The 14,200-nt window shown below is 40.5% G+C and overlaps 1 protein-coding gene across 3 annotated transcripts in view; it reads left to right on the forward strand.

The window, feature by feature from the left end:
- Positions 1-13,979, forward strand: part of SPIN1 (spindlin 1) — a 50,122-nt gene extending 36,143 nt beyond the window's left edge. For all 3 annotated transcript variants that reach the window (XM_015409114.1, XM_015409111.1, XM_015409110.1), the window contains 4 exons: positions 6,338-6,386; positions 6,831-7,084; positions 9,811-10,044; positions 10,785-13,979. In XM_015409114.1, coding sequence (XP_015264600.1) covers positions 6,361-6,386; positions 6,831-7,084; positions 9,811-10,044; positions 10,785-10,984 — 714 coding nt within the window. In that variant the 5' untranslated portion in view covers positions 6,338-6,360 and the 3' untranslated portion in view covers positions 10,985-13,979. The remainder of the gene's footprint in view (positions 1-6,337; positions 6,387-6,830; positions 7,085-9,810; positions 10,045-10,784) is intronic.
- The last annotated feature ends 221 nt before the right edge of the window (positions 13,980-14,200 follow it).

The raw sequence follows: 14,200 nt of genomic DNA on the forward strand, positions 1-14,200 counted from the left end.
CCCTTCCTGTCCTTCAGATCTTTCAGACCATCAATCAGAGGCAGCGATCAGAAAGAGGCCAGAGGAGGACATCAATTCGGGTACAACGCAAGACCCCAACAGCAGTAGTTCTATCAACGTCAATGAGATGCAGGCACCCAAGGAAAAAAACAGTCAGCGCGACGCCAAAATAGGGGGAGCATCTAATGAACTTTGTTTCTCAGTGGCAGCAAACCATCATGGACTGCTGGGTGCTATCCATAGTAGAATCTGGCTACAAAATTCAGTTTATGATGCTACCTCCTCGCTCTTTCATTCCCTCGCCAGTTCCCAAGGACACGATGAAAGCAGAACTGTTACAAGGGGTGATACAGCACCTGTTGGAAATAGGGGCCATAGAACCTGTGCCCACACACCAGCAATTTCAAGGAGTATATTCGATCCTATTTATTGTACCCAAGAAATCGGGTGACCGAAGAACAATATTAAATCTGAGGGAATTCAATCTCTGGGTAACCCAACAAAAATTTCATATGGAATCCCTATGGACTGTTCTTCAGGCTATCACTCAAGGAGACTACCTTACTTCCTTGGACCTCAAGGAAGCATACCTACGTGTTCCCATACACCTTTCATCCAGGAAGTATCTCTGGTTTGCTTTCAAGGGGCAGCATTTTCAGTACAAGGCCTTCCTTGCCTTTTAGTCTGTAATTGCCCCCCCCCCATGTAATCACAAAGGTCCGAGTCACCCTAATAGCACTGAGACAGAAGGGAGAACACACATATCCCTACTTTGATGACCTTTTGGTCAGGGCATGGGACCAGGAGCAGAGCACCAAACACACAAGGACGGTGGTGCAATTTGTTCAACAACACGGTTTTCTGATAAACATGCAGAAGTGCCAGCTGTTGCCATCATAGAACCTAGTTCATCTTGGAACGAGCATAGACACCCAGTTGGCAAAAGTCTCCCTATCTCTAGAGAAGCAGTTGAAGATCAAGTTGCTCACAAGGAACATTCAGCATCAGGAAAAGGCGGATTTGATGGCTCTAGCACAGATTTTTGGACTTTTCATAGCAGCAGTAGATCTCGTACCTTGCGCAAGATTTCAAGCCAGAACCCTGCCGTGGACATTGCTACCCTACCAGAAGCAGATAAGCAACAAAGAGACACGAGCTGATATGCCTATCTCCGGCATTAAAAGAATCTCTAATCTGGAGGACTTCCCCAACAAATCTGAATGGGGGGAGAGTCCTCTCACCCAGCCTCCTCATGTTGCAGTGACAGTGGATGCAAGTCTTGGGCTGGGGAGGACATTACCTGGACAAGGTTGTACAGGGAAAGTGGAATCCAAAAGAAAGAGAGAACTCTATTAACTGGTTGGAACTCCAAGTGAGTCCCCTTTTCGCCATTTAGGATCTGATATAGAACAAGTTTGTCATGGTTCATACAGACAACATCACAGCCAAGGCGCATATAAACCGACAAGGGGGAACAAAGGCACTGCCTCTACATCTAGAATCCATGCAGATTCTCAGGTGGGCAGAGGAACACCTGAGTGGACTGAGAGCACAGCATGTCAAAGGTATCTTGAACGTGCAAGCAGACTGGTTAAACAGAAGGATGTGGACCAAGCAGAATGGTCTCTACACAATCAAGTGTTCTTGGAAGTGACAAGACATTTTGGGACTCCAGTGATGGACCTCTTCACATCTGCTCAGAACTGGAAACTACCAAAGTTTCTATTGAGATTTCATGAGACAGAGGCAGAAGGGTTGGATGCTCTTTACCATCCATGGCCCATGGATCTACTATATGCCTTTCCTCCACTCCCTGTCCTTGACAGGGTGCTGGAGAGGGAGCGGATGGAAAAGGCAGACATCATTCTTCTGGCCCCCTTTTGGCCACAGAGATCATGGTTTTCAGAACTGATACAGCTATCAAAAGCGGAGTCTTGGAGGCTACCAGTCAGGCAGAATCTGTTGAGACAGGTCCAGTATTTCACCCAGATGCTGCTTGGCTGAAACTGATGGCATGGAGGCTGAAAGGAGGGACTTAGTACTCTCAGGGACTGCCTACCAACATAGCTGACATTATGTTCCAGGCGAGATGCCCTGCTATGAGGCATATATACTTGGGCGGCCTTCCAAAAGTGGGCACTTGAACGAACTTGCAAAATCTTTCTAGGCAAGATATTATCAGGTTTTTACATAAGGGTTGGAAAAAAGGGTTGTGCCCTAACACATTAAAGAGACGTGGCAGCCATAGCTGCAGTTCTAAACAACAGTGGTATGGGCAACATAGCCAGGGAGAAGTACATTCAGAGGTACTTGAAGGCTACCAGACAATTGGCACCCCCAGTGCAACACAGGTTTCCTGTCTGGAACCTGCCTAAGGTTCTACAGTCGTTGACAAAGCCGCCTTTTGAGCCACTGCCTTCCATTGATCTTAAACACCTATCATGGAAGGTAGTTTTCCTAGTGGCTGTAACATCAGCCAGGAGAATATCAGAAATTGGACCACTGTCTATTAGAAGGGACCTGTGTACTTTTCAAAAAAACTCTGGTTCTCAGGACTGATCCTTCCTTCATCCCAAAGATGAACTTGCACATTGTGTTACCCTCTTTTTGCCCAAAGCTGTTCACAATAAGAAAAGGCATTACATACATTAGATGTCAGGAGGATCCTCTGTATCTACATTTGGAGGACAGCTCCCATTCAGCTGATGACTCCCTCTTGGTGTCACACAGGCCTCAAATTTGGGGAAGAAGGTGTCAGTTTACCTTGGGATAGTGGATTTGAATGTGTATTCATAGGGCCTATGAAGTGCAAGGTATGAGGATTCCAATTGGGTTCACTGCTCATTCTACAAAGGCAGCTGCTGCATCAGCGGCCTTTTCAACCAGGGCCCCTATTGAAGAAATTTGCAAGGCAGCAACTTGATCGTCCTGTAATACTTTTGTCAGACATTATAGGATAGACCAGCAAAATTCCATTAAAGCTGCTTTTGGGAGATGGGTTCTCCAATGAGTGTTAGATCTGTAGTGTTAATTTTCTCCCACCCAAACTCAGCTTGGTTACATAACCAGCTTGGTTGCCTTTCCCCACCAAAGGAGAAAGAAACATTGGACTTACCTGAAGGTTTCTTCTCTTCAGTGGGGTGAAGGCATCCAATTCTCCCGCCCATTTAAGGTGATTTTTTTTTGTTATTATTGGGAGTTCATATATATGGGGATATGCTCTTACAGATGTGACCATTCAGTTTTTTTCTTTATGTGTTTCCATGGTTCTCGTTTACAAAAAAAAGAAGAGATTCTTTCAAGTAAAGGATTTTTTTTAACCTTTCTTCGGTGTTTCAAGTAAGTTTTTTGAAGTTAAGCTGGGCTATTGTATGTTTGGAAAGAGACCCTCACTCTGTCCAAGTCAAAAATTTGCATAGCCCTGCCTGGAGCGAGTGGAGGTGTGACCTAACCAGCTTGGATGTCTTCACCCCACTGAAGAGAAGAAACCTTCAGGTAAGTTCAGTTTTTCTGTCAGGGATCTGGATTGATAAATAAAGCAAGATTGCATAAAAAAACATGGACTGGGTTCATGATCTCAAGACTCCATGAACTTCAGGTATGAATGCCCCCAGGGAGCATTACACCATGCCACAGTGACATCGAGACTAGACTACTGCAATGCATTGTACATTGGTCTCCCCTCAAAATTAATTCAAAAACTTCATCTGGTGCAGAGTGCAATAGCTTAGCTATTATCAAGAGCTACCTGGAGCAAGCATATTACTCCCATCCTGTAGGCACTTCACTAGCTGCCCATCAGTTACTGGGTTCATTTTAAGGTATTAGCTATCACACACACAACCCTTCAGGCCTTGGATGCTCATATGCATGAGACTTCCTCGCCCTCTATGCTCTGCCATGACAGCATCATTCAACTGAACAGGGCCTTCTGCAGCAACTTGATGCAAGCAAATGGGCAAAATCAATGCCCATACATGTGCCTTCTCCGTTGTGGCTCCCACCTTGTGGAATGACCTGCCTGGAGAGGTCAGGAAGGTTCCCATGCTCCTGGCTTTCCACAAACTATGCAAGCCTGAATAATTCAAGAAGGCTTTTCTACATGGACAATAGACTTGTGCTGTACTAAATGATTCACAGAGTTAATTAGAAAAATTATTAGGTACTGTTGTCTATATTACTGTGTATAACTTGTTGAAAATACAATCCTGCTATGAAATTCTGCATTGTTTAATGTGTCATATTAATACTTAAACTTTGCTTCAGTTCTGTTTTTAGACTTCTGATCCGTTCTACAACCCTAATCCTATTGTATTGTTTATTGAATGCCCCATCCATTGATTGTATTGACTCACTCTATGTAATCCACCTTAAATCCAAATGAGAAAGGTGGACTATAGATTATATAAATAAATAAAACTCAGTGCAAGTATGTCCCATTTCTCTGCTTGCTGTGCTAGTTTTTGTTTGCAAGGAATTTTAATCTTGAGGAGGATTCTAAAATGCAACCTTCCATCTGCAGTTTGAAGTGGTGCAGTTTGTTCTACCATCTTATTCCTCTGCTGTCGCATCTGTGTACCAGGCCTAAATCTTACGCCTCTCATTATTATCGTAGAGGTAGTTCACTGTCACCAGTCCTTGAAGACTGTTTCTTGCCCAAGGCAGACAAATGCTGGTGAGTGCAGGTCTGTTGATCTCAACCCTCTGGCTGCAGGATCTTTATCCAAAATTCACTGTGCTCAATCTCTGCCATTATTCATGCATCTAGGCATGTGGAAGTGGTTTTAATAAAAGCATGTAGAAGACTTCTTTGTTACTGTTAATTAAAGCACTACATTGATAGAGGTTTGCTAGGCCAGCATGAAAACATAGTTAAGTTTTAAATTAGTGTATACAGTATTGTATTCTGAATATTAAAATGTTTCCTGGATTCCCTAATCTTGTTGAGCCTCTAAACACCTCTGGAATTTTTAAAAATAGTTGTGGGCTCTGCCACAGTAACTGCCTTGGGAGTAAGGACAATAAAAATGATGGGAAGTTCCAATCAAATCGTCCTGTGCTGGAGACAACTGTTTCTAAGACAGTACTTCCTGGCCTTTCTGAGGCACTGCCTGCTTTATTGAAGTGAAAAGAAAGCTGGAGTTGGCTCTCTGCTTTGAAGAAGAAAGAAGAACGTGCCAGGAAGCATGTTGGGTGGGTGCCACGCTACCCACAGGCACCATGTTGGAGATTCCTGAGAATTTCCAGATGTGGGTCAGCCAGTGGGAAAATTTAGTCTTGAAGCTGGCCTTTCCAGAGTGTTAGAATCATAGAATCACAGGGTTGGAAGGGGCCGTACAGGCCATCTAGTCCAACCCGCCCCCCGCCCAATGCAGGATCAGCCTAGAGCATCCCTGACAAGTGTTTGTCCAGATACTGCTTAAAGACTGCCAGGGAGGGGGAGCTCACCACCTCCCTAGGCAGCTGATTCCACTGTTGCACAACTCCTACTGTAAAAAAATGTTTTTCCTAATATTCAGCTGGTACGTTCCTGCCCTTGATTTAAACCCATTATTGTGAGTCTTATCCTCTGCTGCCAACAGGAACAGCTCCCTGCCCTCCTCTAAGTGACAGCCCTTCATATACTTAAAGAGAGCAATCATATCCCCCCTCAACCTCCTCTTCTCCAGACTAAGCATTCCCAAGTCCCTCAACCTTTCCTCATAGGGCTTAGTCTCCAGGCCCCTGATTCATCCTCGTCACTCTCCTCTGCTATGCTCCATTCTGTCCACATCCTTTTTGAAGTGAGGCCTCCAGAACTGCACATAATACTCCAGGTATGGCCTAACCAATGCAGTGTACAGCGCAACTATGACATCTTGTGATTTGGATGTTATGCCTCTGTTGATACACCCCAAGATCACATTAGCCTTTTTTGTCACTGCATCACACTGGATGCTCATAGTTAACTTACAGTCCATACCCCAAGATCTTGTTCATTTAAGTAAATGGAACTGTATCAGGACAGTTTAGCTTAGCTGATAGCTTGCCTGATAGCTGGTCCTTAAGTAGGTGGAAGCTGTAGTGGGTTTGAAGGGCCAGTAACTGTAACACAGTTGTCCAAGACACGTTTGTAGCTTCCTGGAATGCAACTAACTGGTGTGCTCAGTGGCAGTCCTGGAGATAATTTACTTTATAGATACCCAGTATATCAAAAATGTATTCTGAAACAGGATTTGTGTCACAGGAACAATTTGAAATTCAGCTCTGAAAAGTGAACTTAAGCCATTTATGTATATTTGAAACCTACGTAAATCTAACCTTGGTGGCTTAATAACTGTTGACATCTTCCTTGTAGGGCATGCAGGTGTGTCTGCCAGCATGATGAAGAAGAGAGCCTCCCACAAGTAAGTTACTTCCTACTTTTTAAAAGCAGTGCTTTGCAGCTTTTGTGTGAGGTTTATCTGACTAGTGATTAAAGTAGACACTCCAAATCAGGATATGCTAATAGAGGCCTGTATATATTCTGGGCAGAGTGTCATTCTAACTAGAATCCTGGACCAGGCCACAGTTTCAGTTAAAACAGAAACATTTCTAGAGATGCCTCAAAACCTGATGCTTTTCTAGGGGTCCTGTGTCCTTTCTGGAAAGCCATAATATATGCCAGGATGTCCCCATTTTTCATATTTGTAACTATTTGTGAGGACATCTCACTCAAAAAGCATGTATATTGACAGTATGAGCTAATATAATGAGAAGACCTCCCTAGTTTTGAGGTGTTCCATTGTAGAGCATATATTAGAGTAGTTTAATGCTGTGTTTAAAGTATATTGCTTTATATATAAATACAGGAAGCATCGAAACAACATGGGACCAAACAAACCCATTTCTCAACCCAGAAGAAATATTGTAGGCTGCAGAATACAGCATGGATGGAAAGAAGGGAGTGGACCTGTGACTCAGTGGAAAGGCACGGTTCTAGATCAGGTTCCTGTAAATCCCTCCCTCTACCTTATTAAATATGATGGATTTGATTGTGTCTATGGACTAGAGCTGCACAAAGATGAGAGAGTTTCGGCACTTGAAGTTCTTCCAGACAGAGTTGGTAAGTGTCTTGATATAGGCTGTGGTTTGGGGGTCTAGTATCTGGAAAACCCAGGTTCAAATCCCCATTCTGCCATGGAAGCTTGCTGGATGAGTTTGGACCCATCACACACCTACTCTGCATTGTTGTTGCAAAGATAAAATGAAGAAGACAGTGATATAAGCCACTTTGGATCCCCACTGGGAAGAAAGATGGGGTATATATTAATAAAAATAGGCTGTATACGTTGTGTTAAGCATCAGATTTGGTTTGTATCACTAGACTTCAGAAAACTAGAATGGGAGTAGTTACCTGCAGTATGAAATATGGAAGTTAATTACTTTAATCTGTGAATTTATTTTAACATTCAGCAAACATGGCTCCAGAATTCTTGAGGCAGTTGATAGCATGTTATAAACTATATTTAACACATAAGATTAAAAAACATTTTAAAACTCTCTATGGCAGACTTCAGGGAAGATACAGACACATACTAGCAGCAGGGCCTATCTTCCAAGTACCCAGCAAAACAAAGAATTTTTATGAAGTTAGCCTGATGGATCCTTTGGGAAGAGAATTGCACAGTGTAGGTACCACCAAAGAGAAGGCTCTGCTTCTTGTTATCAATCTAGGTTTTAATACAGCTGATAAATTAGTGGAGAGAGAAGCTTGTGTATACCTAAGAAACAGACTATAGTATCTTTATTGTTAAAAGGTTTTAGAAAATACTGTGCATTAGTCTTGAACAGTGTTGATCTTTTGGAATTAAGTGACATTTGGTCAGATCCTTTTGGTTATAGACATCATAAAAATATAGGCTCCTTCAGTGCATAAGAACTTCCTTTTATATAACTTTTTATTGAGTATATTATTCATATTTCATAAAAATGATTAATATCCTTATACATTATACTCCTTTTCATGCATTACACAAGAAAAAAAAGCAAAAATGAGGTTACATTCCAAACTATATAACTAACAAACTTAATCCCAATCAGTTTGTAATCTCTTCTTTTCCTATTCCCTTATCGTACCCACATATAAAACCACCATACAACTACCTCTAAATCACGATTTATCTCTTAATACATCTTTTGAATCTTCTAATAGATTATTACTCATTCTTCTTTTCTGTTCATTCAGTCTTTATTGTTATTCTATCTACTTCTATACCTAAAAAAGAAAGCTGGATGGGGTTGTCTCTGATACTGGGGGCCAAAGAGGAAACCCCTTCAGAAGGAGGATAACCCTCCTCCCTGTTACCAGAGGTCTTGGGGGGAGTACACCCTCCACCTCTTTGCCATGCTCTCTGGATATAACACTACTGCTTATATATGTACTTTCATTAAATATTTACTGCTTATAATATAATTCTAAATACCCTATTTATTTATTTATTTAATTGCTCTCAACATGGACTATTAAACTATTTGCCAAAACAAACTGTCTCCTTTTAAACGGCTCCGTCTGGTTGCTTAGTCGCTCTAGTAGCTTCTTTCCAGTGCTCTCAAGCTATGAAAGTTTTGCCGTTTAAGTTGACCACTAAGTGGCCTAGTGCAAGCCATTTGTATTGAATTCTATGTTCTCTGAGAGCCTTGGCTGTGTCTTGCAGCTTCCTTCTTGCGATAAGAATCTCAGCTGGGATGTCAGCAAACAAAGAAACAATCGTGTCATCAAGGCGCAGGCCCTCTTTTTCACTCGCAATTTTAGAGTTTGTTTTTGGTCTGTACCTCTGTAAACTCGATTAGAATATCTGGAGCGACATCTGGAGGGGCTTTTTTGGAGATGTTCAAATGGAAGGCAGATGTGATGATTCTTTCGGAGATCTCTGTTTCCCCTGCTGATTGAAGTATCTGTTGCAGCCATTTATTTAAAGATGCAGAAAGGTGTTCTGTTTCAGCAAAGTTTAAAGAGGCCCCACGAAGCTTGACCTTCCTTTCTCTCAATTTAATTTCTTGGAGCATAATTTGATATATATTTTTTTGCCCATGCTTCAAAGTCTTTTACCTCTTTCAATTCGTTTGCTGCTTTCTTCACACTCTAGAATGCTGCTTCAGCTTTCCTCTCCGTAATCTGCAATGTTGTGGTGAGTTCATCAAGTTTTTTATTTATAGCCTCAATTGTTCGTTTAAGCAGGGCAAATTCTTGTTTTAATTGCCCAGCATCCCCATTCAGAGTCTTTATCTCATTTTTAATTTCATCTTTTATCTCTGTCAAGGCATGCAGAATCATAGACTGATAACCTGGGTTGGAGTTCCTTCCTCCTGTCGCCATTTCTTCCGGCAGAGATATCTCTTGGTCGTCTTCTGAGTCTTCAAAGTCTATATTCGTTTTCTTTGGGGGTCTGTAGGGGGGATTTTTTGCTCCCTTCTTCCCCCTAGTCCTTCCCATAGCCAGCAATAAAGTTTGTTTCTTAGTTGGTTTTGTTCTTTGAGAGCAATTTTGATATTTTCAGAGGGAATGGCAGGAGCGTGGGAGGGATGCAACCAGCTGGAAGCTCAGCCACCACGCCCCCCCCCCTTATATAACTTTCTGACTTGAATTTGATGGGAATGATTCAGTCAGTCAGTTTATTGTTGTGGTCCTTAGACCCTTCATACAAAAAGTAGTACGCATTTACAGATAGGAATGATTGAGGATATAACCATGGGTGAACACAGGCATTTGGATAAACTTAAGAATTACAGTTCAGAATTTCTGGAATTTAGTTTTTATTCTGATCAAATATTGATGGGTATTTTTTTCAGCTTCATCTCGAATCAGTGATGCCCACTTGGCAGACACAATGATTGGCAAAGCAGTGGAACATATGTTTGAGACAGAAGATGGCTCAAAAGATGAATGGAGGGGAATGGTGTTGGCTCGAGCACCAATAATGAACACATGGTTTTATATTACCTATGAGAAGGATCCTGTCTTGTACATGTACCAGCTCTTAGATGATTATAAAGAAGGAGACCTCCGCATTATGCCTGATTCCAGTAAGTTGACTTGCATTGATATGTAATCAAGTCTCTTCAAATGCTTGCATTTCAATGGGTCAGTGAACATGTACAGAAATTTCAACATTAGCATACTCAAATCCGAAATTATGAATGCTGCATTAGTTCGTATACCTTATGTATGAAACTGAACACAAAATGCTCCCTAAAAGTACCTAATTTGAATACAATGTTGACATTTCTGTAAACAAAATGAAATTCCTAGGTTTCAAAAGCAGAACTTTGGACAACTGACCTAATGCACTCCCAGTTCAGTGGCTTTGATTCACAGAACATTGAGCACAGTGTAGTGAATAGATTTTTGCCGTCTCTCCCTTTAGTGCACCTTGGGAGGATCAGATGACCCTCAGGGATGGGATGGGATGGGGAAATAGTGCACTTGAGAGTGTTTGTGGTGGTGGCTGGAAATCTAATGAGGATGGATTTTTCTCACCCAAAGAGTAAAATAGTAAACAGGTTGTGAACAGAAGTATTAGCAGCATTGGCTGACATTCCAGGCAAGATTTTAAGCAGAATCTGTTATTTTGTGTCTTAGTGAATATATACTGCAAAACTTGGGGGATAGCTTTGTGAACTAGTAACATGCTAGATCCTGCTTAATTTTGAAGTGATACCATTGACTCTTGCTTGTGATTTACAAAGGATTACTGGTCAGCTGGGGGTAGGTGGTTGTGGCCTGTTCTATAATTTTTTTTAACAACTGAATCTTGTTCTTTCAGATGATTCACCTCCAGCAGAACGGGAACCAGGTGAAGTTGTGGACAGCCTAGTGGGGAAACAAGTGGAATATGCCAAAGAAGATGGCTCAAAAAGAACTGGCATGGTCATTCATCAAGTTGAAGCCAAACCTTCTGTCTATTTCATCAAATTTGATGATGATTTCCATATTTATGTCTATGATTTGGTGAAGACATCCTAGACACCACCATGCAAACTTTGCCAAACTTGTGGAACTTCAGTGTAAAATTTGTAGACACAAAGACTTAACTGCTTTCCAGTTTCTTTGAAAGCTTAAATGTCCCTGCGAGCCCACAATCTTGCAAGGAAAACTATTCCATTGTGAACTTTACAAATAGACTTATGTGAACATGATACAGTTTTGTGTAAGGGAACTCCTTTTCTTGAAGGAAGCCTTCTGAAGGGGGTATGTGAATGAAGTTAGAGAAAACAGCAGCTGCAGATTCAAGCTGTGTAAAAAGTGGCTCTAGCAATGTAATCATTACTATGATTTTTGATTTTTTTTTAACTGTAACTTTCTCTCAGCTTCTCACTTAACTGTTCAACTGCCACATGCAAGTGTAGCTTGATATTATGTTCCTTATGTAACATTAAATTTTCTTGTCTAGCAGTCCTTCTTTCTGGGGGTTGGGCAATGATGACTATAAAATGTTTTAAGCAGTGTTAAGGAGTGCCTGACCTAATTAACATCAGTGTACTGTGATCAGCTTAACTGTTGAGCTACTATTACATGAGAGTCTTATACATTTTAGTTGAGGAAAGGAGACCATGATACATATAATGGATAGTTTCAAAAATCGCAGGTTTTTGAGATAATGCAAATTGTAGGAACCAGTCAAAATATTTACAACAAGGATGCCTTCAGTTCTAAATATAGAGATTTTTTGTAATTTTTAGCAGAACCCAGGTGCTTCGTGCCATAGCAGTCTGGTTAACATTAAAGAATACAGCAGCTACTGGGTGTCTCAATATCAGAACTAGCAACTTAGATTTCTGTGCGTGGACTTAAAATGTGTGACATGTAAAGACAGATCTCATGAACGTGAAGTCCTTTTGTATTAAAGAGATCTTGTGTTGCTGAGAAGGAAAATCATTTTGTTGCCTTCTACTTGATCTGCTGCATTCCTTCTCGTTTTACTGCTCTTAGTTGAAGGCACCTTTTTTCTGGCCTTTTTCTTGGGGTGCATCCAGGCAAGACTTTCCACAGCTCAAACACGTTGTCACCTTTTGTGGTATACATTGTATTTCTCGAGGTATGCTGTTAATGTGAACTTCATTTAAAAAAAGAAACTCTAGAGTTCTGCATGCTAATGGTGTACTATCTAACACAAGCTAAGCAGTCTCCATGGTTCAGTCATCTGCAGCCAGATTGTTTATGTAAATAAGCCGCCCACAACCACAATACTTTTTTTTTTCATTTTGCAAGGTGGTAGATGTGGTGGTTTTATAAGTAATCATTGGAAAGATATCAGAGCAGTAACAAAGTTGTCAAGTTACCTTGAGGCAGGACATTGCAGTAGTAAGAACTGTGTACAGAAGTATATATGAAACCATCACCACTGCTTGTGTATATACAGGTTTTCTTAGGAAGGGTAAGAAGAGCATTGCTGATTAGCTTTCAGAGGTCCAAATTACCTCTAGTGTGGGTATGCATATTGAAAACTCAGTGTGGCTTAAGCCCTCATTTCTTTTTTTACCTGTCTTCATATTTTAGCCTTAAGGCTTGTGCCTCTTGCTCTTTAATGGTAACAAATATACATCACCCAAATACAGTATCTTAAAATCTGTTGTCCATTGCTACTGTTGCATTCTGTCCAGTATTTCATCATGGGCAACCAAAGGCAGACTATTGTCTTTTTTCATGAAGAGCTTCTCAATGCAGTCCTTAAGCCCTAAACATAAATGTTTTTGTGTTATTGAACAAAGTGAGCAGATTTGCAACCCTGTGTGTTTTTAATTTTTTTTTCATCCTGCAGATCTGTACGTTTTCTATTGACTCTTTAGAGTCCTGCATGTAAATCTCAAAACTGAGCCTGGCTCCATGAGCCCAAGTTGATATTTGTGGCACAAGAATGAGTGAGTGTATTGAAACATACACATGAATTGTGGGCTACATAAACACTAAATCCAAGGTATGTCTTGAGATATTTGCTGAGGATTAAGTAGACCGAAAATGTTATTCAAAGGGCTTGCATTTGAGGATTTTCTGCAAGTCACTGGGATACACCACATTCTGCCAGTTTAGAGTATAATCTATATTCTGTATAAATTTTATGGTTTTTTAAGTGTCCACATTGTCCGCTTTTTTAATAGCTTAGACCACCTTTTTTGAGGCTTGAGACTAATTCTACTCCCTGCCCATCTGCTTTGGGCTTTGTTTTAGGCTCATGTTTCAGATCTGCATGCAGTGCTTGTTACCCTGGTAACTAAATGTTGGTTCCCTGTTCTAGGGGCTCAACATGATTTTCCAAGTTATCACGGGGCTTGTGGCGGCACAAGCTATGGATCTGTGTATAAAAAAGTTACTGGCCTTTCTCTCAATTTACCTGCTGTAGTATTGTATATTGTGTGTTTTGCGTGATGTCAGGCTGCCCTGTAAAATTTTAAGAAAAACTTAAATGCAGACCATCCTTTTTTGCATGCTTAGAAGGTAGAATGTTCAGTGTAACAAACTTTAAAGTTGCATGTTAAAAATGTTTAGGTTTTTAGTTTTTTATTTTGTGTTTTTTGTGAATTTGCTTATTGTGCTGTTTTTTAATGGTGGTTAGTAGAATTAAATGCACTGGTGAGGCAAACATAGTGCCAACAGGAGGTAACTTTCCAGGTGTATATGTCATGCAGCATTTGAAGGGACCATGTACTTTGCTCAAAATAAAAATAAAGTCAGTTTAATTAAATGTTTTTTTTGTGCCAAATACTATAAAATAAGTTGAAGTAGACTCCTATTAGAATCCCCCCCAAACAATAATGGGATAAGCATTTGTGCTGGCTCTTTAGCCTTCTTAAATTGATACATTTTATAAATAAAGGCTTCTCCAAATACACACTAATTGCAAACATTTCAGAGAACCTGAAAAAACAATTCATTTGTGGTTCCTTGGAAATGCTGCTTTTTTATTTTACATCATTAGTGCAATTTGGATGGTTCTTGGTATGTGTATAGTTCAAAGGTCTTCGTGTTCACATTTTAAAATTAGATAAATTCATCTCTAGAGCTTGGTTTCATTTTTTATTTTTAACAATGTAGACAGTTCCCTGTTCTCTGCATTTAGAAGTATAAACACTTTAAATCTGTTACTTAATTCTGTAAGTAATTTTTATAATTATGATGTAACTCTATCCTTAAAACATTTAAAATAAACCCTTTATGTGCAACTTATGACTGTAAACATTATTC

Source organism: Gekko japonicus, unplaced genomic scaffold, assembly GCF_001447785.1.
Source record: "Gekko japonicus isolate JY-2015 unplaced genomic scaffold, Gekko_japonicus_V1.1 scaffold71, whole genome shotgun sequence".
NCBI lineage: Eukaryota > Metazoa > Chordata > Lepidosauria > Squamata > Gekkonidae > Gekko > Gekko japonicus.